The sequence below is a fragment of the Acipenser ruthenus genome, chromosome 26 (assembly GCF_902713425.1).
Source record: "Acipenser ruthenus chromosome 26, fAciRut3.2 maternal haplotype, whole genome shotgun sequence".
Taxonomy (NCBI): Eukaryota; Metazoa; Chordata; class Actinopteri; order Acipenseriformes; family Acipenseridae; genus Acipenser; species Acipenser ruthenus.
The window spans coordinates 2,797,390-2,825,167 of NC_081214.1; the positions used below are offsets into that span (position 1 = coordinate 2,797,390).

Below are 27,778 nucleotides of genomic sequence, written 5' to 3' on the forward strand. Positions count from 1 at the left end.
TAGCTTGTTACCTATACCCTGCGGCTAATCAAACTCGTGGTAAAACCTGGAATGGGTGAAACTGCTATGCAGTAGGAGTCTTATTCCCATCCCTGTAGGGGCTGTGTTCAGAGGAGAGTCTGACTGATGTTCTACTCTCATTTTGTGAGCGCTACATGTGTTTAGATATAGAGACTGTCTGGCTGAGAGGACAGTGATGTCAGTGGGCATCAGGAGAGAGGCTGCAGGTAATTTGGGAAGCGAGAAGCTGCGTGGCAGAGCTTCTGAGAGACACGGAAACAAACAGGGCCCCAAAACCAAAATAACGATGACAGATGTGCTGTCTAAAGAGTAACAAGGCGAGGAGAGCGCCGTGATCTCGAAGCCGTAACGGCTCTGAGCCGAACCAGCAGGAGGACGACGGGGAGACTTTATCACTGGTTAACGCCTCATTTCAAGACTATTATTTTTTCTAATATGACATAGATTAAACTACTTCCTGTGCTGTAGGTCAGCCTCACTTCCATGTTTAGCTAGACCATGGGACTCTGGAGTGGTATTCTGGTGAGGGGTGCCGGATATCTGCAGGATCGGCAGATGTCTAAAGCAACACGTGTTGGATTATCCCATCCCAGCAGCACACGGTTTATTTACTTGTGTATAGAGAGAGAGCAGGGCACGTAATGGATACAAAGCATCTAGAAATCCTGATTGTAAACCTGTTCTTCAGGCAATGCGTTATCAATCAGTATTGTGTGGTTATCGTGGTTCGGAGAGCCATAAACCCCCCCTCGGTGTCTCCTTTTTCCACTCTATATATAGCTGATTCAACCCTCCTTGTTTGCGGACAGCTCCGGGAGGCAGTCATCTCCTGGAGGAACAGCAGCCTTTCAGCCAAATATTTACCGCTTTGTGAAAGCCAGGCTTGATAAGGGAGCCATCTGTCTGGCGTTCTGTTAATGAGACTTTAAACAGAGAGAGCAGGGACTGCAGCTTTCAGAACAGATCCCTTTTTTGTTTGTTTGTTTGTTTATTCTTTATGGCTGAATGGGGTTTTCAATAAGCAGGCATGCTGTATCAGTTTAGCAGAGCAGCATTGGACTGCAAAGGGCTTCGCCACCGTGCAACAATTTCCTTTATTAGGAGCCGAAGGATCGCAAAGGCTTTTGATTGAGTGGAACATTAAACCTGTATTTCATTATTGGCGTCTGTGCATTGAGGCTCCAGTCGTCACTATAACTCGCTGCCCCCTAAGCTTATTGGTGTTCCACTAATAGTTTTTCTAAGTGAGAATTATTGCCTCTATAAGTCCTTTGGCAGTCAGTTAGATTTGCTTCTGCACCAGCATTGACATGAATCGCAGGTCTTGATTGGTCTATAAAAACAGAGACAAGAAAATACAGACAGAGGACTTTCAATCCAGCATCCATCATGTGCAATCAAAGCTGTCCTGAATACCGGGGAGCACTGCGCCACGAAATCTATGCAGAGTAAACACCAGCACCTTAAAGTGGAAGTAATGTCAGCCCACGGCGATGCTTCCATTTGAACGTGAGGGGAAAGCAAATGAGATGGAGCCCAATAAGGAAACACACAAGGGGACAGGAAGCTTGGACAATAGGAGGCAGGGGATGCTAATGAAAAAGAGCTCTTATCAAAAGCAAGTCATCTTATTCATGCTCTCAGTGAACGAGAAAGGCTGTCTCAAGACGCCTGCAAGCAGTTCAGAGAAGAGAGCTCCATTAACTCTGTAAGGACCAGGCTGTACTGTAGCACACGTAGGGGCAGGTATAGAGCAAAGGACCTCCCATCATGCTTTATTGCATTGCATTGAGTCTACCAAGAAAAGGGAGGTTTTAACATTGTTTTTAAAGACGCAATGCCAAGCAAGATGAAACGGCCTGGTTCTGAAAACTGTGCTTCTGTATTTATCTGGTTTACCGCTGATATGATTCATGTGTAAAATCAGTTTTGTCGGCTGGATAACAGTGCACTGGCAGCTATTCAATAACGTTTTCTGAGAGCCAGGGGATCTGGGGTCTGAATCTTAACTCTGATTCGCAAATAAGGAAATCAGCCCTGAAGATCCGCAAAGCAAGATGAGTCACAGTTAAGCGGCTGTTTTAATATTAGATAATGCGTTGCATTTGCTTGCAGAGTGACATCAATGGACAGATTTGAAAGAGCGCTGCTCCGCTGGCTGGCAACTTAATCTAAATTAATTTCCTTGCATGTGATCCCGCTTCACGGAATGCATTACCTTTACATGCTTCTAGACGGACATGTTATCTTGGTAAAACAAATTAAAAAAATGGACTACCGGGTTCTGATTTCCTGCTGCTGGATGAAAATCCATCCCACAAGGAAAGCAGCTTCCTTATATGCAGTAGATGGAGGCTGTTTGGTGGGTTTGTGTGGTGTTGTGAGGTTGGGTCCTTACTGAAACATCCCTGCGATTTAACCCCTTGTATAGTTTAATGTATTTATTATGTATCGGGATTTGTAGAAAAGGTGACTTTGCCTTTAAGATGGGGAATTACAATTGCAGGCCACCAGGTGATGTATTAAGTTTAGTTAATATAAAAATAGTTTTAGCATCAAAAGATATACAATGTGGCACACAAGATTTAGTGGTCTGCTGCTGTTAAGTGTTGTCTCTCCTATACTGCAGTTTGAGCACAGTTCTCTTTCCTAGACCTAGAGGGAGTTTCGGGGAATGCGTGTCAGCACGGTAGATTCTGTGACTACAATAGCAAGGATTGATTTACCCTTGAAAACGTCTCTCTGTTGCTCAGACTGGCTGTCTGAATCCTCCCCAGGTTCCTGCTGCAATCGGGTGGCTGTTTGTAGTCTTTAAGAAAACTGCACCCTTATGAACATTTACTGTGGTTAAGGTAAAGCAAAGGGTGGTCTGTAGAAGCATGGCATGGCATTTTGTGGAAAAGTATTACTGTGGCATAATAAAGAAAATTGGTTTTCAATAGCTGTTTTAAAAACATAATAAAAATGGCTCTTTATTGCTCTGGGAAATGTCAAAGCTGTAAACCTGAAGAACTAATATTACATATTGTGGCCGTTTCCTGATGTAGTTCAGTAGATTGGGAGGCTGCTGAGTTTTATAGCACTGTAATCTGAACATCTGTGTGTCTGTGCACAGTGGATTTGAAACAAACCGTGCCCAGCTCTCTTCAGATGGTACTACTGAGATCGGTCCTGTACTTCATGTAGCGTTGTTTCATACTGTTGGGACCCCACTGGTACATCACAGTGCAGACATGTGCAGTTCCATTCTGCTTATGCTGGCCTCGTGCCGTTTGCCCTTGTGCTCTTTGCCTCTTCGTACAGAACCACAGCATTGTCACTGTATTGCAGGGGGGGCTCATTAGGTAAGGATAGCTTGAGCCGTTCCAGATCTTGCTGTGATCTTACTTAAACATAGCTTCTGTATGTTATATGAGCAATGAGGGAGCAATTCGGGCTGCGTGTCTTAAGCCTGCCCTGGACTGGAGGGAGCACCCTTTCTCTCTTAGAGGGTGAGGGAGGAGTTGAGTCTTGATGCATCAAAGCTCTCCTGGACTGGAGGGAGCACCCTTTCTCTCTTAGAGGGTGAGGGAGGAGTTGAGTCTTCATGCATCAAGACTGCCCTGGACTGGAAGAACCACCTGTTCTCTCATAGGAGGTGAGGAAGGAGCTCAGTCTTCATACATCAAAGCTCTCCTGGACTGGAGGGAGCACCATTGTCTCACTTATCCAATGTGATGTGGATTAGCCTGCTGTGCATGGAGCACTCCAAACATCTCACTTGTGACCTATGCTTTAGATGTCAAAGGTTAGGCTCCCTGACCCCATGTGAGCTACCTGTATGACCTAGACTACACACATGTCAACTGCATATCAATGAAAAGAGGAACACTGTGCAGAAATGAAACCTGAGCTCCTCGGAGCAGGGATGTGAGGTTAATGATATCTCTCTGCCAGCCCAATTGTTCGTTCATCAACAAAGAAAGGGAAACTCTGCCTGAGATGATGGGCCTCGTTATTCTGAGGTGGTAAGCTGTCTGCTCCAGTGCGCAGGAGCTGGTAAAGGTTAGGGCCAGGACATGTTGTCTTTGTTCTGGAGATGTGTACAGGGGGAGAGAGATAACACAAGGGAACTTGAATCCCATTCAGAGAGAAGGTCACAGAGCGTCAGAGTGCCGGCTAACCTTTAAACACGTCGGCAACGAAATGCCACCTGTGTCTGGGGTTGTGATTTGTGATGGGGAAGACTGGGGAAAATGAATCTGGAAAAACAGGGGCGGAGCGCTGAATACTGTACTTACAGTATTACTTAGGTAGCTTTAGTGGCTCATCAACATGCACATGTTAAAATATATTGAATCAACGAATATAAGCAGTTAACCTTATTGTATAACTATGCATAGTAGCATTATAATCGTGTAAGTACACATGTATTTACTAAGTTACTATGCAAATACACAGTAGTTAGAGACACTTAATATAAAGTGCTACCAACACATGTAATAGGGTATTAAATAGGCAGCAAATTAAATATTCAGAACATGTCAGTGCCTGAATACTTTATAAGTTAAAGTCTCCACTTTGAAAACACCTCTTCGGCGGTCAGAGAGCGTCCCGGGTTCGACTCTAATGAGTCAGCGACGCTTCGCACACATGTCACTAACTCTCCACAGAGATCCGTAGTGCTGATTCCTGCTTATCATGGTGCATACAGCGCTCTTCTCAAAGAAAAAATAACGCTGTACTGTGCTGTCATTATTTCTGTCGACAAATGATAATTATTCACTCTCGCATCCTCTCCAGAAAGACTACAGTTGCCAAAGATTCATAATCATTTCTCTCCTGAATTACTTGGTGGAATTAAGATATACAGTCAAATTACTAGTTATTATTCAGCCCTGTTATTTAATGTGGATTTAATTACCCGTATTCATTCCATGTTACTTTGTAACCAATTATGTTGATCACTATGCGATTAGGAATCATATTTCCCTTCCATCCCTGTATCACATCATGCATATATATATATATATATATATATATATATATATATATATATATATATATATATACATATATATACATATATATGAGAGAGAGATTTGGATGTAAATATGGCTCCTGTTGCATAGCAGCTTCATCCATTCCAGGTTTTAATACTTGTCTGAGTAGCCACAGTGTATAGGTAGCAAGCTCAGTTGTGTCTTTATTAAACTCCTAGTAAAACCAGAACTGGATCACACTGCTATGCAATGGGAGTCTTATTTCCACCCCTGTCTGATGTGAAGAAGAATATGATTTTTGTCCTTGTTCTGTGGCAGTGGGGACTGCTGTTGTGGTTTTAATAGAGGTGTTCCAGCTTAACGCACAGTAAATCTTACCTTGTTTTTATCTCGTTCTATTTTTATCTGACTCCTCTCCGATATTGCATAAATATTTCATGTTTTATGTGCCAGCGGAGCGCGTCTCTCTGGATTACCGAGAGCTCACAGGTGCTGCTCCGCTCCATCATCGTTTTCAATAAGGGGCTCGTTTGTGACTTTCACCACTGATCTTCAACTGCAGTGCAGTAGTGGCGCTGCAGTGGTAACGGCTCGTTACGAGGGGCAAGGGCAGGACAAGGGCAGCGGCTGTATGATGCTAGAATGGTACCACATTGGCAACATTGTAATGTTACAGAGCTGGAACAAGCATGGGTTTTTCATGGCTGAATATTCTGTCAAAGTTTTAAGGAATATCTGAAAAGCAAGGTTACTCAATGGAAATGTTAAATCCTGGAATTGCGGGCCATCCTATAGATTAAGAACTATCAATAACGAATCCTGCCCTTTTAAAAAGGGCACCATGGTAAAAGCACAGCAAAGCATGCTGAAGACACAGGCAAGCAAAGTATGATGCAACTTCCTCCAGTGCTTTAGCTCCTTGATTGACAGCGTGTTACCATGGAAACCATTCCATATTTAATAAGTAATTAGGGTGCCCCTCCCCACCCAGCGAAGTCCCCACGAGCTAAACGTCAACAAGCAGCGGTAATTGGAACATGAATCTTTGATAGTGTGTGTGTTCTCTTTAATTAATAGATTGTCGCAGCGTGTATCTCGGCACCCTTGGGGGAGCAGGGTGTGTTAGCTTCATTAGACACAGATTAGCACACAGGCACGGTGACCCTGTGGATAGAGCAGGCGCTGGTCCCAGAGCACCCCTAACTGCTTTGTCCCAACCCCCCTCTTCACCTTTCGTGATACGTGTGCCTTGATTGTCTTTGTCTGCATGCGTGTCACAGTCTGCATGCTGAGCCCAATATCTGCCGACAGGTTTTGTTTGCTGCGGCAGTAAATCTTAGTGTTTTTTTTCTGATTGTGTTAGGGGGGAAATGAAATGACCTTTCTGATCACAGATTAATGACAGTATCCTTTTATCTACCCCACCTGACTAAATGAAATCTTTAATAATTAATAAGAACCGGCCCGTTTTTGAAGCTTTCGCTGTCAAAAGCTGAGGGAACACGAAGCTACTTTCTGGCTTGGAACTTGGTTTCAGGAGACTAGGTTACAGACCACTGCATGGCACTCCAGGGGAGACTTGAGGTTTGATACAGCAAAGTTACCTAAAACTAGGTCTCAAAGCCACTGTTCCTGAAAAAGTGGCTTTGTGTTCCCTCAGCTTAAAGGTGCTAGAAGTGCATTGAAATATGAGAGGTGTTAAAACTGAATGTGTCTGCATTGCCATTACAGAGCAGGCTCTGAGATCTGTAGAGAATTAAACAAACTTGAGTGACGTCAATTACAATAGGACTGTTATTATCATGCAGTGAGTTTTTATATTGGTGATAATCCACCTGAAGCCTCAACACATTTAAAAGCATTTCTAGGCGCATCAGAAAGATGGTAAAGTGAATACACTGTGTAGCCAGTGAAGAGCTGCCTGGATGCCTGTGTGTGGTCAGATGGCTGGGTGAATAGGAGGCTGTGTGGTCTGGTGGTTAAAGAAAAGGGCTTGTTACCAGGAGGTCCCCGGTTCAAATCCCATCAACAGCAACTTGCTTAGATTAATATAGAAAGGGGTGTTCCTAATAATGTGGCCACGCCCTCAGTTATTATTGAGGGTAAGTATTCATTGACCCAAAATTCTCTGCAGCCGTCCTCTTCCCGTATCAGTCGCTTAGTGGCAAGCAGACTGATGAGCAGTAGTTGTGAAACGTTTTAAAAACTCACTGTAAAAATCTTACAGCTAACCGCTCCACACATTCAGTACTCTCGTTTCTGCAGGGTTGCGGAAGAGGTTGGGGGGAGTTGTGGTTGCTGAGCCCTCAATGTCTAATCTCTGACAGACTGAAGAGTTTCTGAATGACAATAAAACCAGACGAGATTCATCTTCAGAGATAGAGCCTTAAAGGTCACCACCAGTTCCTCAATCACGGTGGTGCTAAGAGGAGGTAAAGAAGTTGTGTGAGAGCGTGCGACTGGTCCTGCTAATAAATCAGCACATGAAACACCTTGATTAGTTCCAACAGTCTGGCACTTATCAACTTGAAGTGATGAGAGGTTCATTAAAATCTGAAAAGCGACATCATTCACAAGATTCGTTAATCAGACCGCGCCGTGTAATCTGCTGTCCAGAGCGAGCTGCCCCCACCGATGCAATTTCTCTTCATAGAGGCCGTTAATTATCAATTATCAGTTTTCTTTTTGCTTTTCTGCTTTTTCAGCTAAGTGCAGAGTTCTTCATCTTTCGGGGACGCATTCGTCAAGTCGGAACAAAATAAAAATCATAGGAAAAATGTTATATCATTTTATTGAAATTGAGTCACAAAAACTAACACGGACATTTTCGCCACTGAGCAGTGTTTGTTCAGATGCAGTATCTGTGAGGTGTTGTGGTGCTCATGTAACAGTATTGTGTGATACACTGTCCTTTTTGCATTGTTGTTAAGATGCTCACCTGCTGTGTGTGGGGTCGCGGGGTCGCGACCCAGCCTCCGCCCTGTTACACTCATGAAATGTAGTCTGACACAGTCCTTATTAACAGGTTTCCAAACATCACATTTGAATCCTATTGCCTGGAAGTGAGTGCGCAAGTCCAGGGTTGCACCCTAAACAAGCACGCACTGTCTGCAGGCTTGGCAGGCAGGTCGAAGCAAGAAGAAAATAAAAATAAATGCAACGCGATTGCTTTGTATTCACCTGTGAGGAATGAAATTGCATTAACTGGGATTTTTCTCATCATCATTTCCTGATATGATAATTCTTTTCATTCATTCCTGGTATGATAAACACGAGGGAGTGAATAGACTGTAGGAGGTTTACACCAAACCTACTCCCCCCCCCATCCCCATCCCGCTCCCATGCCTTCTAGACTGGCTCAGCTCTCTCTGTGAAGCAGGGTCATGCATGATTCATCCCTCAGTCAGAAAACAAGCACACTGTGCACAATGCACCTCTAGTAATGACCAGCACGTTTCTAAACAGGAGCTCTGCCTTCCCATCGTACTGTGGACTCATCCCTGTTTACCCCTCTGATCTCTGGTACTTAGAAGGTTTCATTCACAACGAGAGAGAGAGAGAGAGAGAGAGAGAGAGAGAGGTTACTGCAGAAATCTATACATTGTTTAACACGGTAATAAGCGTACGATATTCCAGACCGCGACCAAGAGCGAAAACACACAGCACAGTATCCACAGCAAACTGCTTAACTTGATCAGTCTTGGATACTGAAACACCTGCCAAGCGAGCATCTAGTATCAGCCGTCTATGGAAGTCTATCAGATCTCCCAACAGGAGCTGCATCTCAGTGTACCGTACCAGGACCGTGTCATGGTTATATTGTGCCCTGTTTATTAATATGCTTTACCATACCTCGCTATTCTTTACTGTGCTCACCTATGCTTCACCGTGCTTCATCACACATTTGCAATGCCTTTACTATGGTAAACATTTATAAGGGTTGCATTGCATTGAAAGAAGTTGTAGATCAGCGTGAAGGGTTAACACTCAACTCAAACCCCCTCGGAGGTTCAGACTGGGATTATCAGCAAAGCCCTGCAATTATCCAATTACAGCCCTACCTGGCAATGCTGCCTGCATAACAACAGGGCAGGTTTACTTGCTGTGCTTGCTAGCCCCTCTGCGTGCCATTGGCATGGAGCCAAACGCAAGCACAGCCAGGTGACTTGAAGGTCATCGGACTGGAGAGAGCCAGGGAGGGAGAAATACTTTCTCAGGCTCTATGAAACAGTAGACGGTTTCAAGCTGATCTGATACTATCGGAGGACAAACTGAGTCTCAGAAACAGACTGCAGCCCTGTCATTGGAGTAACACAGCATGCCAGCGCTTGCTACGTTTCTATGTATGAGCTCATCGACTGGAGGCCGGATGTATTAACTTTTGTAATACCCTTAGAACTCATCATGCTATTAACAAAGCACGCTCCCTCTGGTGTGAAGCAGAGCAAAAGTGTCAGGGTCAGAGAGAGAGAGAGAGACCGGGGAAGGAAGGGAGAGAGAGTAGGGGGTAGAAGAGGGAGGGAGGGAGAGAGAGACAAGGTGAGAGAGAATATGTGATAGAGAGAGAGAGAGAGAGAGAGAGAGAGAGAGAGAGAGAGAGGGGAGAGCAGTCACTTCATCCAAGCCTGAGCCCTGCCTATCAGACAGGAGCAGGCGTGTGCAGAGAGAGAGAGAGAGAGCGAGAGACAGAGAGAGAGCGAGATGCACACACAGGAGTGAGGGAGCAGGGAGGCTCATTTTGCTAGTTGCTGGGAGTGCCGTGCGCTGCTCTGGTGTCTGAGGGAGCGTGCCCGTCATGTCTCAGCCCGGGAGTCGGGTGTCTTCGAAGAAGGCGGGGATTCGGGCTGCCGTGATACTTATTGGACTGCTGCACAAGTCACGGAGGCAGAAGGAGCGACGGTAACTACACCATTCACAGCTTTACACTTCTGTCTGCTCCTGGTCTGATAATGCCTTGACCTGGAAACTTTAAAACTTTTTTGTCCTGTTTTCTTTTTCTATTTTGTATTAACTTTTAACACTTGTAAGGTGTTTAAACAACTTTAAAAAATGTATTTCTTGTGAATGTACAGTATTTAATGTACAGTGAAGGTGATTGTACCTGAAGTGAAATGCAGCACCATCTGAAAATGGGTAAACACTCCATAATATCTGTATTGATAAGAAAGTACAAAGGTTTTTACAACAGGCACCTTACTTGCTGTTTGTATTCTGCAGTTCATACAATATAAAGATTCAATATGCACATCAGACAGTGATACAAACTTAAGAACCAAACAGACGAGAGGAATACAATATTAGACAGTGGCGATTGTATCACTTCATTGATGTTTCCAAATAGCACCCTTTAAAGTTTGCTGCATTTCACATAGCAGTCCGCCACTATGGATTTTGCTGGTCTGTAGACAGTTGTGGTAGAGACCAAGCACAGGCTTGCTACAGTACTGTAGCGGCAAATACGCATGTCCTGCACTAATTTAATTCAGCTTTAAAATATGTTTAGCAGAGAAATTGGTCAGCAGTCTTCTGGGCAGCTTATTGCTGTAATTCTTCATTCTTGGGAGACGGGGTTAAGAGGGGTGCTTTTAGAAGCTGGTACAGTATAGAGATGCTGCTGTGCTTTGAAAATCACAACTCATTACTACTGTGTGAGTCGACTGAACTTGGAGGGAGTGCTGTAAACTACTTGAGAAGGAGCGGCTGTGCTGTTTTATTAAGCTGGTTCTGTGGGATCAAGACACTGTATTGCTGGTTCATACATAAACTGTCCCTCTGTAAAATGCAGTGTCAGCGATCTTCAAGCGCCACTATGCAGTTAATAAAATGCATTTGTGTAGCACTGGTTAACAGCCTCCAGATCGACCCCCAGCAACAGATTTTGAGGAGTTTTAATGCTGCGTTTCATGAGGAGGGTCTTAGCGCACACAAAGCTGCTTTCCTTTGCATTAGGTATCTGTACACGTACAGCAACGTTTTTAAAAGACGTGTACAAAGAGATCATAAAAATCAATGCAGCGCAATGAAAGAGAGACAGCACTGTCGCTGTGAGCCCTCAGTGGCAGCCTGACGCGAGGGCTAGTGTTTTAACACTTTGAACTGGGTATGCTGGCTGCCAGCAGGCACTCATCTGAGCTCGTCTTTGCTTGCCACGAAGCAGCTGGGTGGAGTGATTTTGCCGGCAGCGAGGTGCAGATGAAGCCCATTGAAAAGTATTGCCTGTTTTGTGTTGTGATGCATTAAGAGACGGTGAGATGGACTGCCTTTGATTCACAAGGAAGGTTGCCTGTAGGGGTCAGCTCGCTGTCTGTAGGACGGGTGGGGGGGGAGGTGTTGATTGTGCTGCGTACCCTATTTATCACTTTCACATTCGCAGGCTTCACAGAATAGATTGCAGCTTCAAGGGGGGTTCTTCGGAGCTGTAATGGATGAGCCAGCATTGTGTTTCCGCACCGCAATCGTTATCCAGAGAGATTGTCTAGCACTTGTTTACAAAGTCGCTATTATTTTCTGAAAGTACTGGGTCATTTTACTCTGCATTGATGTGTCCTCCGATGCAGTCCAGAGCCTTTATTTAAAAAAGACTTCAAATCACAGTAAAAGGTGTTAAGGGTGAAGCAACAGCAAGGAAAACAAAATTATACACCACGTTGCCTATGTGAAACATGTGCCTTATATTTTGCCTTAACATGTATATGAAAGCACCTACTTGAATGTCTGTATATTAACCCTATCCTAAGTGCACACAATTTGATTGAAAATGGGACTGGTGCTTATGCTGAAACAAACACCTGTTCGAATCCCACTTGACTTGTTGAAGTGCTTTGCATGGCTGCTTGAGTCATCGCCGGCTGTGCCAACGTCAGGGTCACCCTAATTAGGCACACCTGAGATCGAGACCGCTGTGGACTGTGTACAGAAGCTCAGGTGCGTCTCGTTAAACCCGGAGTGGAGCCTGTCTGCGGGACACCGTGGCAGGACTGGAACATGCTAAAGCACGGCCAAGCACACATGTGACATGGAGAGGTATGGGAGACCGATGCTCTATATATGCCATGATAAAGCATGGGGGATGCATTGTAACAAGCTGGTGCAAAAAGACAGTGTTGGTATTATTATAACTATTAATACTACTCCTGCTAATAATAATAATAATAATAATAATAATAATAATAATAATAATAATAATAATAATAATAATAAGCCATACATTGAAAATACAGATCTCTTTTTCAAGGGCGACAGGTAAAATGGTGACCTCACAAACTGCTTGTTTACCCGTGCCTGCTGTAAAAAAAAAAGTCTGCAATAAAATCTCATCTATATCTGGAGCCAAAATATACGCGTTAAGCCCTTAGTGATTTGAGCATGTATTTACCTACATGAAGCTCAGATGGAATGCAAATCTCTCAAAGAGGAGCTCTCGGGGGCTCCTTCTCTATCTGCCCTCCACTGAGACCAGACTGTAATCAAAGCTGCTGAGAGGCTGAGCTCCCCAGCGCTTCTCATCTCCTCTAACCCCTGCAGCCCGGCGTGTGGTGAGGGAGAGACAGAGAGAGAGAGAGAGGGGGAGTGTGGGAGGGGATCACAAAACACAGGCAGGCTTGCTGAGCTCTAAGCCAGACTTCCACTCCAAACTCAATTACAGGCAGCAGTCTCTGCACAGGGGAGCTTTTGATGTGAAAATGTGAGCGCACATTATTAGGAAATTAGGAGGAGTAAATTGGGATTTGGGGGAGCGCCGCTGAACACACTTAGGGCTCCAATCCAATTACCTACGACGGCTAGGGAAAAGGCAAATTCATGAAATTACTGTTTTGCGGCGAGCAAATGTGGATCCATTCGTATTCTGAATCATCATCAATAATAGAATCAGAATTAAAACTGTGCATTCGTTTAAATTTTCTCTCTGCTAAAACTTCCCAGCTGTGCTTTAGGTCTGCAGGACTAGTGCCGGAGCGATTTAAGGGAAGAGTTTCCCATAGTAAAAGCATAGCAAAGTGTAATAAAGGGTAATGAAAGCATGGCAAAGCCCACGGTAAAGCATATTAAAAATCATGCCAAACCATGATAAACTGTGCTACTGTAAAGGTATATAACCATGGGAAACAGCATGGAAAAGCACAACATTACTGTGCAAAGTTACAGCGGGGAACTTTTCTAAAGGTCTGGAGTTGGAACTGCAAGTGGAGTTTCCTGATCCGGGTGCTGTGGACCTTGCTTTGCACTTTACTGCAGGGTTGTGTTTTTGTTATATCAATATTGTGACATTTAAAAAGATCATTGGAACTCCCATAATAAGGGTTTACTTTACAGATCCTTAAAGAAAAATGTCTTTGGGATGCCAAAGTGTATTACTCTGAAGAGCCGATAACAGACAATGGGTTCTGGAATGCGTATCACTGGTGTATCATTCTAAGAATGATAGAGCTTCATGCAGCACCTCTGCCAAAGGTAGCATCATACAGTAGCATTGTACAGTCATTGTAGTGCCACAGCCTGCATTTCCACTGAAGATCATTGGCTTGCTGCTTGTGGTCTGCAAAAAGGGTCTACCATCCAAAACTTAAAATCAGTGAAACTAAGAAAATATAATAACAGGAGAAATCTGGGACTCTCTTAAAGGGAAAGTCGAATTTAAATGCCTCGTGCACCCAAGCCTAATTTCACTTGAAAAATGCTGTCGGGTTGAAATATTATAAACACTCTGCACGCAGTGACCTTTTTGGTTGACTGTTTGGTCATTTAACAAGCGTCCTCCCCAGCAGTGACCAGCAGGGGGCAGCGGTGTTTGCCAGCTCCCTCTGGGCAGGGATGGCAAAACCTGTTGGGATTGCTCCCGTTAACCAATGAGAATGTGAGGGTCACTGCGGCTGGCAGCCACTTCTTAAAATAGCCGCTCATTAGAGAGGATTACTTGAGATATCTCTTGGTTAACTATTAACACTACTGCTCCTGTGTGTTTAACTACAGAGCTATTACACAGCCTCGTTCACACAGGGGCGCTTGGTGGTCAGCCCAATTAATAAATATGTACCACAACTCGCTAAGTGGATGCAGCCACGGTAACGCTCAACAGTGCAGTCTACAGCATTTTAAACAGTGCATCGTTGACCAAATACAGAATCTTGTTTTTGCTGGATTTTTCTTTTTGGTCTGGATTCATTCTTAGAATCAAAACATTTATTTTGCATTCATTTTCGCAAAAATAAAAGCAGATTGTTTTTAGTATTCTTTTTCCTGTTAAATGCATTAGCGCATTTTCACCATCCCTTGATCACGCGTTTCAAATACAGATTCAGTCCGGAGATGCTAGAGCTCTGGAAGAGTCACGCATCCCTTCGTCTCGCTGCGTTTTGTGTTTTTCGAATGGGATTTTCAAGCAGGTGGAGTACAAGGTGTGACATTGTTAATTAGGCAGACTGAACTGCTACGACTCTCAATACTACTGTACTCCAGCCCCCTGGTGGAGAGTCGAGGAGAAGCAGAGTGAAAAAATGACAACGCTAACACCACGTTCTAATTAGAGCCTGCACTGCGATGACGGAGGGCCTGAATATCTTACCAGTACAAAATACACTTCACTTAACATCCAGTGAGCTCCTCCTGCTACACTTCAGTATCTGAATGATACAAGACTTCAAGAATGACAAAGAAAAGAAAATAATCATCTATAGAAAGCGCAGCACCACTGTTAGGATTTAACCATGACATGTGCAAAACGCCTGATATTTTACTAACCCTAGCGTCTCTCTAGTCTGGTTTTGATCACTGTAACGTGCCCGAGCATCCTGTTTTTTCTTACCGGGCTCATTTGACGGTTGTTTTTGGTAATAGTGTGAATGTCCTCCTCTTGTGGGATAGCGGTGTGCGTGTGCAGCTGTCTGTTTTTGTCCCCTAGCAGATCGAGAGCAGGTCAGGAGTGTTGAAGCTTTATGTTTGCTCTCAATATCAACAGTGAGCAAACAAGCTTCCGTGAGAAAAAAAAACACACTCGCAAGATAAAAACAAAACAACAGGAGTAGCTTTCAATGCACAATAGACTCCCTCGTCACCAGTAAGCCAGCGTCACAGCTTTTAAAAACACCGATCCTCTTGCGATGAGCGCGTTATCAGGCACGCTGTGTCAAAGTTCATTTATTCTGGGGCTCAGTTATCCAGTTATATTGCTGTTCATGTAAATTGTCATTCAGACGTAGATAAACAGAGCCCATACTTACACGAATATGATATTTGATACTTGATATCGGATGACAGACAATAAGGACCAGTTCTATTACCAGTTTAACAACTTCAATGAATTAGCAAACTAAAGCAAAGTATGTGGCAGGTCTATGGTATAAAAGCTGAGTGAATGGCTTTGTGCAGTTCAGACACAGGGCTGACATGATGTGCAAGTGTAAAGCTCCTCAGTGTATATAAAGACATGATTGAATGTGGCTAGCAGTATAACCCAGCTGCTGTATTTTAAGTGAATCCACCCCTGATTGCGTGACCTCTAAAGATGACAATGAGAGCGTTGCAGAATCTGTTGTCATGTATTCCGATTGTGGTGCAGAATATACACACTGCCTTTTGCATTAAAAGCAGAGCTGTTTGCGTTTGATAGATGTGTAACTTTTTTCACTCTTGTCAGGCTGCGTGTCTGCCAAGGTCTATATTTAGAACTAACCTTGTAGCATTGCCAAGAGGCAGGTGAGCTGTTTCTGTTTCCTTAGGAATTCCTATTTCCTTAGCAAGTATTAGCCATGTCTTCATGCTACACTTTGTATTGAACTTCACATAGGGAGAGCTGTTGTTCTTTCTTCCCCAAAGAACAGCAATGTGGCTTTTTGATATGAAACTACCATGTTGCCGTCATTAGACCAGCAGCTCATCTGAGGCTGATGAGCTGTCTTGCTGTGCCGCTCCAGTTCAGACACTCTGTTTCTGCACTTTGTTCTCTGAGCTCTGGCTGGATCAGCCCAGCTGGGTGCTGGGGTTTGTTCCACTCTGTCTGTTACAATCAGTAACTTCCTGTGACTGCCTGTTTGATTGAAGGTGCCTTTGAATTAGGAGCTGCTGTCTGTCTTGCGATGGGGAAGAAACGCAGAGAAGCTCTTCACAGAGAGGAAGGTTAGAGCACAAGGTGGAACTCAGAAGAAAGGACCGTATGTCTAGTGGACTGACGTTTACAGCTAGTGCCTTTATCACTTGGTCAGCCTTAGCCAGTGCTTTTAAGCTTAGCACAGAAACGATGACCAGAGGACACAGCTGGATATTAAGTGGTGAGACTTCGAACAGACTTAATTAAGAACACTTTGGGAGTCGACTGTATTAGTCATTTTGTAGCTAATGTCCTGTGTGACAGAGAGGAGGCTGGGTGCGGACCTGCGCTCTGCAAGCAAGCGTCTTAACCACAATGCAAAAGAGCCAGGCTCGTCTGCATTCCTGGCTTTAGAGCTTTTAACCTCGTCTCATCTCCACCAGCAGGGTTACACCGGTTTAAAACAAGTTAAAAAGTAAAGCCTCTACTAAGACAAACGCAAAGTATACTGTGAGCATATGCACAGCAGAGCCGTGGGGGAGGTGAAGGGTTAATACACTCTTTAAGTGACCTCGCTGGTGTGTGATTGGTTGGATTGTGGGTGGGAGGGGTTAGATTACCTGTGTGATTGGGGCATTGGGGATGGAGCGCACCCCTGAGGCTCTGGACACCTTCAGACATGAAAATGAATCTGTTTACCGCCGCCTACTCCAGTGAATTCATTAATACAGACTTGTCTGTTGGCGTGAAATCACCTTTTAAAATGTGTGTCCCCGAGTAGGACATACCGTATTTAAATTATAAAAAAAACATTAATGTGTGGGCAGAGTAAGTCATATTTTTATTTTATTTTTTATGCAGCATGAAATTAGATTTTTATGACAAGAGAGTAGCTGGTATTTAACCCTAATACTGGATTCAGCTTTCATCACGATAAAATGAGACGGTTGTGGTGAGGACTGTCCCTTTAAAGATCCCTTCTTGCAGTTACAAGATTTGTCCACTGAGTGTCACTCCGTACTGTCCAAAAAACTTTTGAAAAGCCGTGAAAGAAAGTTGATGCAGGCGTCTCCTCTATAAGCTCAGTGACGAGTGAAGGGATTAGCAGGGCTAATTATTTCAGATCAGATTGATCCGGGAGCTTACTCCTTATCTTTGAGCTTGAATATTAATGTCTTTAATTAAACAGAACCGCAGAGCAAAGTCTTCAAAAGGTGAGCAGCAGTGTCACAATCTCGTTTTACCTGTAAAACCTGGAGCGGAATGGCGCTCCAGGCCCGTGATTGGCTGCCTTGCTGTAAAGGATCAATGTGGTGATTCTCTGACCAGTTTATAGGAAAGGACTCCACTCTTTGATTTTGACGTGCTGTTCACCTTTGAGCTGCTTCCGTGGCCAGACAGTTTAATCCGAGCCGGAGGTCAACGATGAGTCGGCACTCTGCAGACGGGGCGGGATTTAGGAGATCAAGATAATTAAATATCGATAGCCATCGAAAACGCACTGCCGCAAACCACAAGCTGCTCATTGCTTTCTCCTCTGAAGCGCTGCATCCCCTGGAAACGCTCACCTCTTATTTACTCCCCTAAGAAAACACCATGGTATAGTAAATAGAATAGTTTCGTTGTAAGATGCGGTACTGTCCTCTTGTTTTAAATTGAATTTTCCACCAGTCTGCCTTGTTACAGAGCAGTTTTGTGTCGTCTGGCAGATTCTGCAAGCTTGCAGTTTGCACCTTAATCCAGATCACTTATACTAACACAGAGCAGTAAGGATCTTAAGATTTTAAAGTTACCCTCATCATCAATGGCTGATCCACAATCACATTATACCGCTGGCTTCAGTGCCAAATACAATCCTGGAACAGGACTCCTTCGGGATGTCTCTAAGATTCAAGCTGTGTTTACAGCTCAAGCACAGATGCACCCACTGTCCTTTAATACAGTTTCAGAGGTTAATTTTTTTCAATTTCCACGGAAACACAAGATGGCTGCAAAGCGCTGAAAAAAAAAAAGCCTTGCAGTGCAGCCTGTGTTCGCTAGCTGTTATAAAGAGGTTGATTGTATGTCTATCATGCAGCAGCATCAGTATCCCTCTGCTGGAACATCAGGGGCAGAGCAGATTTTCAAGACAAACTGTTGCAGCAAAACACCTGCACAGAGTAAACACTGTGCACAGGAGGTGATGCAGGGATGGAAATAAGACTCCTATTGCATAGCAGTTTCATCCATCCCAGGTTTTAATGCATGCTTGATTATCCGCAGTGTATAGGTAACAAGCTCTGATTAAACTCCTAGCAAAACCAGGAATGGATCAAACCGCTACTGTATGCAATGGGAGTCTTATTTCCCTCCCTGTGATTTATTGACCTCTCCAAGTTAACATTACTACACTCAATAGCAATGAAGTGAAACCAGGTTCATCAATTTTAGGGCGTCAGAATTTCTATACCTCAAAGTCTTGCAGTGTAAATCAGAAAGACATGCTGACAATAGCTCCTGAGTGTCCGGCTGGACTGAGCGATCACAGACCAAGCCCAGGAGCTACATTACTCAACGATGGCATCTTTCTCACTGCAGTTTGAAGTGTCCTCTGTGTCAGACTAAATGCAAATGCATGTGGCTTGAAGGGCAGATAGACCAAAGTTATTACCAGACAGACATTAATAGCTGCCATTTAGCTCTTTTTAGTGTTTTTGTATATTGGGTTCCATGTACCCTCCCCAAAAAAGTTATTGTTGGAAATCAAGTTGCAATCATTTCTTATTAATTCTGTACATTTCACCTTTAAGAATGTAATATAGTGACTCTAGTGGATATAGATTTCATCACAACGACTTTGCCATGGGGACAGGCCCATTATCTGCCCGGTGTCTTAGCAACACCTGGTGATTTTATGCTGCTATGAAACAGATTGTAATCCCGTACCTGGGCTGCGTGCTCCCTGGGCAGGACGTGCACCTCCTCTATCTGACAGTCCCAGCAGTCTGAGATTTGTTATTATTAAAGGGTTTAATCACAGCTCAGATATGCGTGCTTTAATAAGAGGGCAGGCTTGACTTTGTGTCTGTGTGTGTATACTGGCTATGTTTTCCCTGGTGTGTTATTAGGCTACCCTGTGTTGTGTGTTATGAAGTTATTAACATAATGAGTCCGCTGAATGTTTTTCAGCATATGAGAGATCTAAATCTCACAGAACATTAGGGCTCAGCTGAGAGGGGTCCCGTTCCAAGTGACAGGTCATCCTCTACCTGGTTCACTCATCCAGCATGGTGAAGCATTGCCAGCAGTTACAGCATGTGTACAGGGCGTGACTGAGGTGTATTCAAGCAGTCGTTTCCATGAGCAATAACACGCCCTTAATGATCTTTTTGTTTGCTTGCTTGCTTGCAGGAAGCAGGAGATGCTAAACCTCTCCGATGCACCTCTAAGTGACCGGCCACCCTCCCCTCCCCGCACTGCACCCCCCAACATGAAGGTAAGAGCCACGGCCAGCGGCTTCATCCCACGCCAGCAGCCTCATCTCATTCCACTTCCTAGCAGAATCGCTTCGGTACCATGTGACTCCATGTAGACTAGGCCAGTTTGGGCCAGCTCAGGCTTTTCAACTCACACCCCAATGCATTCTGGTAAGTGTAGTCCTGCTGTGTAAAGTAGACAGGTCAAATAAACCAGAATGCATTGCAAGTGGTTGCAGGACCGTGCCTTTTAGGTTTACTGAGATGGCTACCTTAGCAGATTGAAATGTCAAGCAGAATTATACAAATAAGGTGGTGTGAAAAAACTGAAATAGTAATTTAGACAACAGCTATCAGGCTTAGAGAGCATTAAAAGCAAGAGAGAACAAGTGGGTCTTGAGAGTTGATTTGAAGCGAGCGACTGTGGGAGCTGCACGCACTGAAGCTGGGAGAGAGTTCCAGAGAGTCGGGGCCATGAAGCTGAAAGAGCGCTCTCCCAGTGTGGGGCACAGTGCAATGCGTTACCAAGGGTATGTCGCACCGTACCTATCTGTGCTTTACCTTAAATTCACTAGGCTTTTACTGTGCTTTACTCTGCTGTGCTTTTCCCATGGCATGCTTCAGTATTTTTTATAAGACATTGACAGACAGCAGGAAGAGAAGAAGGAATGGAACAGAGAAGGGCAGAGCAGTAGGGTCACCCGGAGTTTTCATCCCACGAGGGGTGAAGGCATGTCGGTCGCTATGTGAAGCTCAGTGGGTGTGGTGAGCCGCCGGGAGGTTAGGTAGCTCGTCGTGGCAAATGGCTTTTCTTCCAAAGCATATCTCCCTGATGTTTGCACAACGCAGGAATTTACAATCTGTGATGCATTACACTAATATTAATAACGCCAAAGCTGTTTGACTGCTAACTCTTGTGCTCACTGTAATCATTAAACAGTAAACCTACATACATCCGATCCCTAGGAGAGAGCCCGATGCATAGCTCATAAGGGCTCACCTGGTAAAGACACTACCACGCAGTGTGAGTCACACAGTCAGGGCAGCACAATGCTCCTGTAGCTCCCCAGAGCTGCTGCGGGGTGTTGCCGTGGTAACGGAACTTAATGAATGGACACAGAGTTTAAAAGTGAAAAGTTACACAAGTGCAGCAGGTTGCTAGGCACGCCCCACAGCCAGGCTGATAAGAAAGGCATTCTAGTTGTTTTGCTATGAAACCAACAGTGACAAAACCAGGACGTGCTTCTGTACTTGATAGAGCAGTTCCTTATAGACCAATAAACCTCAACAACCAGTCTTTCCTGTTCTTTAAAAACAAAACGAACACAAAGCAGCTGGCGCGGGAAGCCCTTGCGATTTGTTGTTCCACGGGGGGGAAGTTGACAGAGGGAGGGAGATGCAGGAGTCAGTGTGAGAGAGGAATTCCCGTGCCTGTGTCAGAGAGTCTTGCCCTGAGTGCGTTGCTCATGCAGAGTTGAAGAACTTCTCACACCAAGATGATGGGCATACTTAGGTCCTGGTCTCTGGTGAGTGGGAAACAACAGATTTGTTTCATTAGTTATTATTACTCTTGTTCCCTTGTAAAAGTCTCCCATGGGAAAAGTATAGCAAAGTGTAGTGAAAGAGCAGAGAGGTATGGTAAAGCATATGGAAGCATTGTAAAGGTCAGAGAGGTATGGTAAAGCACAGGGAAGCATTGTAAAGCACAGAGAGGTATGGTAAAGCATAGGGAAGCATTGTAAAGCACAGAGAGGTCTGGTAAAGCATAGGGAAGCATTGTAAAGCACAGAGAGGTCTGGTAAAGCATAGGGAAGCATTGTAAAGCACAGAGAGGTCTGGTAAAGCACAGGGAAGCATTGTAAAGCACAGAGAGGTCTGGTAAAGCATAGGGAAGCATTGTAAAGCACAGAGAGGTCTGGTAAAGCACAGGGAAGCATTGTAAAGCACAGAGAGGTCTGGTAAAGCATAGGCAAGCATTGTACAGCACAGAGAGGTCTGGTAATGCATAGGGAAGCATTGTAAAGCACAGAGAGGTCTGGTAAAGCATAGGCAAGCATTGTAAAGCACAGAGAGGTCTGGTAAAGCACAGGGAAGCATTGTAAAGCACAGAGAGGTCTGGTAAAGCATAGGGAAGCATTGTAAAGCACAGAGGTATGGTAAAGCATAGGGAAGCATTGTAAAGCACAGAGAGGTATTGTAAAAAGTATTTAAAAACATGGCAAACCAGGGTAAACTATGGAAAATGCATATTATAACCACGGGGCAAGCATGGGAAAAGTGCAAAAATACAGTGTTAAACTTTTATAAGGGGTCTTGCTGATATTCTTCTTTCAGTTATTATTGTTTGACTTCTTCTTCAAGATAAAATCATAGGGAAAGCATTGGGGACACACTAACTAAGAGGAACTACAAAAACGACATGAAAACTATGATGATAAGATCGCTACAGCTGTAAAAGCCCTGAGCACAAGCAGGACATGAACCTGCTAAGCTTCTGAGCAAACCAGTATCTGGGGGAACTTCCTGATCATTGATCAGCCTCAAGAACAACACAAACACCACCAGTAGTGAATGTGAGGGCTCACAGAGTGCGCTATGAAGAGGAATCGGAAGGAGGTTTCATCAATCTGACCGCTGCTGGTAACAAGCACCACTCTGTGGAATGAGAAACATCATTACAATCGAGAAAGACCCTGCTGAGGTTTCTGTGGCCTCATGTCGAGCCCATCAGTCCAGAGAAACATTCTGATCCGCGGATCAATGGAGAGTAAAGCCGGGGTACCCAGCGGGGGTTCAACTCGCCCCCTGGTCTTTTTAACACAGGATCAAGACAAATTCTACCTGCTGTACCGGTGGCTGAAACACCTTTTCCATCATGTCAAAGGAACACCCTGGAAACTGTACTGTTCTGTTTCTTTTGTTCCCAATGAAAGGGCTGATAATCTTGTGTGTGGTATTGCAAGCAATACAGTTTATTTGCAGTACTGTCTGAGCACCTAGTATGTGTTCAGTGAGAGTGTGTGCAGATTAAATATTAACACTGAGATAATATTATACAGTCTAAGCCTTTATAAATGAAAACAATACTTGGTATAACCCTATCAGGGCACATGCATCCTACTGCATTACTGAATGTTAACCTCAGATCTTTGACGCAATAGTACAGCATTGTACCGGAGCTCTATATGAAAGTAAAGGTAAGCGAGACACGATTATACGATTCTACCTTTATTAATGTATTGCAATTTAATTCCAGAAGGGGAGCAAATTCTCTTTAAATAAATAAAACCCATTCGTCTACTCAGAGGCATAAGAGTAAAATATTTCAACTGATTGGCAAGAAAGCTTTATCTTGGTTTTGAATGTGTGCGACGTTCACGTCAATAGTGTCATTCAGAGTGCTTGAGCAGAAAGGGGGTTCGTTTTGTGCTTCAGTGTCTCTGCAATCAATTCAGGCAGCAGCTTGTGTCTGCTGTATGTTCATGTGTGTGTGTTTTAAAAAGGTAGTTATTATAGGATTATTTGAGAGAAGAGTCTAGTATGGTTCTTAAATTCTGGATCGGGATTAATCAGAATGATAGATTTTGAACTGGTCCTATCTATAATCTAGAATAGGACTGGGTTGTGACATAGCAGTACCTGCCACAGTGTTGTCAATAAGGTGCCGCTGTTTTGACGAGTTGCACAAAGTTCTATAGTTGTACAGAAGTGTGTGCCACGCATACTGTACATGTTTCAAGCCTTGTCTAGACAGCTGTGATTCCGAGACGTAGTTCTGCTCCTAACAAGGATGAACCAGCGATTTGTGTTCACAGCAATTTATCACACATTAGTTCTCAAATGCTGTACCTGTTGATTTGTCAGGAAGAAAATAAAGCGAGTGTTTGTGTGGCGTTGGCAACAGGAGCAGTGTGATCTGCAGCAGTTGGTGGCGAATCAATGCCACTCATCCTGCTGAGAATTTGCAGAGAATCGGAAGCACAGCAAAACACAGATGGGGTCACTGTTATTGAAGATTGTAAAAAAACTACACGCTTCACCTCTGGGCTTCAGTCTTAATCCGAAGAGAAACTAAAACGTCTCTGTTTTGTTTTCTCTTTCAGTCGGCAGAGTTCTTCGATATGCTGGAAAGGATGCAGGTATGTTTTAATTTTGTGGGGGAATCGTCTCGTTGATGCATGAAGGAAGAAATTCTATTTAACACAGTTAAAAGATAAGTGAGAAATGTAAAAAAAAAGTGAGTCATTTAAGAGCTTGCGAGAAGAGAGAATAGTTTCATTTCATTCACATGTAATGAATATTTATATTCTAACCCCTCAGTACACTTTTAAACATATTTCTTGACTGGTGAAGTACAATTCAACACACTGCTGCAGTATGTCCTCTGTTTTGTCATTTCAAATAGTTTCACAAAACAAACATTACACTTTAAAGCTGCAGTGTGCAGTGCAAAAGCACATCATGGAAAACCACATCTGTAGGTGAAAAACACTTGAATTAAAAACGCTACATTTCAAAACATGAGATTTTTGGTCCACTAAATTAAAGGGCTTTACATAATCTCTGTAAATTAGAAATTGCAGTGTAAAAAAACAACACAAAATAATACATTAAAAGTAGCACGATAGCATTAAAATGTTCAATACCATAAAATGCCTGAGTTACAAGCTCTTGCAGTGTCTAAAATTAATTTTTTTTTTTATATATATCATAAATATGGATTATAGTGTAACAGGAAAATGTACCTTCATCATTGATGATGCAAGCAATTGTCTGAATCATTAATCATTAATCATTAAGAGATTTTAATAAGCAATATGCTTGTCCTATTTTTGCACCAAAAATGGAGTTTCTGCAATGGTGTGGCCATTGAATGCTGCGTCTTTGCTAGTAAATTCTTTTCTTTCTTTCTTGGTTTTTATAAAAGTAGGACTTATCACATACTTGCACTGCTGGCTTCGCGTGCCCGTGGAGACAGGGAGTGTGGATTTCTCTTTGTTTTATTATTTGCACTGCTGTAGAATTTTAATCAAGCAGAAAAAAAAAAAAAAAAAAGTTCCTTTTTCCTTTCTGTTCTCCTTGCGGAGGTGCGGACGGATTTTGCTTTGCACGCTGTTTCCTGGTATTAAAACAATCGCAGCGCAAGTTTTTATTCTAGCTATTTGATGTCTGATTATGATGCAATGAAAGAGCTCTAGTGAGGAAAGCACACACTTTCAGTACTACTCCGGGCTATTGCAACGCCAAGTTAAATTCACACGCTGGAACAGCTGGCTTCACCCTCCCTGCTGTGTGTTTGATAGAGCAGAGGGAGGATGTTGCAGAGCAGGCGGTGGTGTGGGTGGGAGCTGTGTATAATGTATAGGAAGTGCATACTGTGCATGTATTATACATGTAAGTGCAGCCCTCAGCGGTACATGACCGCGCTGGTTGAACTGAATTCTTTCTTTTAACATGACTTCACCAGATCCCACCCAGATCTCATTTCCAGTTAGGTACCTGGAAGGCTGCTTGTAATAAATAGCTCCAGTTGAAGACAATGAACTTCGTCACATGGTGATATTTACTGTATTGAAAACGTCGCTCTGAAAGGGAGTGGAGTGGAGTCGACAATGCCATTGTAAACAGCAAGACAATCCCTGCAGTCATTTCTCTTTTAAGACATCAGAACATCTAAGATAATTACTGAGGAATAAGGAATGTCTCAGTTACTTAGCAAACATAGCATTCCTTTTGTCTTTATTATTATTATTATTATTATTATTATTATTATTATTATTATTATTATTATTATTATTATTATTAATAACATATTTGTATAACACGTTTATAGATTCGGTAGATATTGATTGTTTGTTATGCACTAATCGTTACCATTAACCCTTATTGAGTTAGCAAATTGAATGAGCTGTTGCCATTTGGTTAAGCTGCCCTAAAACTCCTGCTAAAGGTTTCAGCTCATGTCTACCTCAGTTAAAAGATGAAAGCATTGACTAAAACACCGGGGCATCCACAATGGTGTACGCCTCACTAGCGCCGGGCTTTCTATAAAATCTCGAAGTATTTCACCAAGGAGCAGCGCTGTTGTCTGGGGACCTCTGGATCCCATCCCCTGAATGTGTCTCATGAGACAAACTAATGGTTGAGCATCTCAAGGGGACACATCTTACAAGACTTCAGATAACCAGTAAGACCAGTCTAACCAGAGGTACAGGATCCCCCTCCCCAGGGCTGTGCGCTCACCCTTTAGTTTGATCTCGATCTGTTTCTGAATCCAGGTCCCAAAAGCAGAAGAGCAGAAAAGTGGGACCCAGAGAAACAAGGTTAGCCACCACTGGTTATCTCTGTAATTCTGAAAGGAGACTCCACCCATTAGCCAGCCCCTTCATCTGTGTTGTTGTATTTATAGACCCTTATTGTATTTACTGGGGTTGGACAAAGAAACATGAAAGACCTGTCGGTAAGGTGCAGGGCTAGCATGGGTGTTTACATTCTCAAGGGTGTCTGCAATGATCACTGCCTTTAACTCCATTAGGGGAGTAGCAAAGACAGCTGGAGCAGTTCACAAATCTATTTATATACTGCAGAAATACACAAAGCGGGTTGGGCATGGTTTGCATGAACAGTAATGTGAGGGACAGCCCATGTGTTACACATGGCAGGCGCTTCCTGATTTCTATTGCCCAACCCTGAATCGTATCCATGTTTTGTTGCTCAGTGAGGGGCAGGCTACTTGAGGTTTCCTCCCATGTGTGTTCAATTCCCCATTGTGTTTTTATTTTCTGTTTTTATTTTTCCTTTTCTCTGTACTGGGTGGTCTTTGTATCGACAAGCAGGCGGAGACCAAGGCTGACTCAATACTTTGGCGCCTTCTTGCATTAACACAGGGCCCTGAGACCTTCTTGTGAGGTCACAGACCAACGAATGCATTCTCACAATGCAACTGTAGCAATGCCATTAACAGGCAGCTTTTAACAGCTCAAAATGGAAATATTCATTCAGAACAATCCATCCAAAATTCGAAAGTTAAACTTCGAAGAAGTTGCTTGACTGAGGAGTTCATTCGATCAACCCATAAGCCAAAGTTAAAAAATAAAGCATTTCACAGCACTGGAGATTCACCCTGGATTTGCATGGAACACCTATCTGAGATTACACCCAAAGTTAAGTGCTTGACACGGGGGATCTGTGGAGCAAATCGACCTCTTCTTATAAGATGCAACTTAGGGAACAAATAAGGCACAGGCAGTGATCCTGATACAGCGGCACACTGCACGTGACTGCCCTTTCTCTGCCATTGCCACTCAGTACAGAGCCACTGCCACTGAAGATCCTTTGCAAAGGGAATGCATGTGTCATCGTGTCTGCAGCATGCAATCACTTCTTCATGCAGTCCAGTATCTCACTGAGGTTCTTTGTGGGGGTCTCCTTTCCCAGCTGGTATGCATAGCTCAAGTGCGCGATGCTATACTGTACAATAAGTGCCTCTTGATGTCATTTTAGCAGATTTACAGCATGTCATTGGACTGTAGGGCGGGTCTTTCCAGGAACTCCAATGGTACTCATTGCCCAGAGGAACACCGTGTGTGAGATTTAATGCATGCATTCCAGCTCACTGTTTTTCAGAGAGGCACTTATTGTGAAAAGTGGATATGTATCTGTGTATGCGGTCCAGGGCTGTGCTGCTTGTGTTGTGTAGTGTATTGCACAGTGTTGTAATGTTGCACCTGTTGTCTTAGTATCTCATGAGTTGTGGTTCAGGATTTAGGGTCGGTGTAAGGAAAGTGGAGCGCTCTCTCTCTCTCTTTCTCTCTCTCTCTCTCTCTCTCCGTATGCAATGGGACAATGCGTTGTAATCCATGTGAACATGAAGCATCAAATGTATACTTGGCTATACTGTACACTGTATTGTGGGGCGTATCTTTTTTATCAAAGACCCCATTGTTTTTTTTTAAAGGAGCAGTTCTGTAGTTCTGCACTCATAAAACATGAGCTTTTGGGAAGCAACAAAATTCTTCTAAGGACATGAATTGATATTTTACAGTGGGGTTGTCCAGGATTGAAAAGGGAAACCTGGAATAAACACTTTACCCTTATGTTTGGTATCACTTTAGACTTTAATTTAAAGGGGAACTGTTATATAGATTATATAGATGTGTTATTATTTCCAGTCATAATCTATAACTGCTTACTCTGCTGTTAATAACAGGCTTATAGATTTGTATGTATATGTATATAACCACTTTGAAACGTATCCCTAAACTACTCTGAGTGCGTTAAGTAATTGAGCAGCTCTG

General features: G+C 43.5%; 1 protein-coding gene across 15 annotated transcripts in view; it reads left to right on the forward strand.

Moving 5' to 3' along the window:
• Positions 1-27,778, forward strand: part of LOC117430299 (rap1 GTPase-activating protein 2-like) — a 74,686-nt gene that overhangs the window by 32,430 nt on the left and 14,478 nt on the right. For 10 of the 15 annotated variants that reach the window (XR_009308929.1, XM_059000707.1, XM_059000710.1 and 7 more), the window contains 3 exons: positions 19,417-19,501; positions 23,585-23,620; positions 25,760-25,804. Coding sequence is in view for 14 of the 15 variants with exons in the window: in XM_059000707.1 (XP_058856690.1) it covers positions 19,417-19,501; positions 23,585-23,620; positions 25,760-25,804 (166 nt within the window). In the remaining variant the exon portion in view is untranslated. Of the gene's footprint in view, positions 1-9,681; positions 9,903-19,416; positions 19,502-20,910; positions 21,008-22,440; positions 22,679-23,584; positions 23,621-25,759; positions 25,805-27,778 lie in introns of those variants that run through there. The other 5 variants (XM_059000711.1, XM_059000717.1, XM_059000708.1 and 2 more) reach the window with 5 other exon arrangements.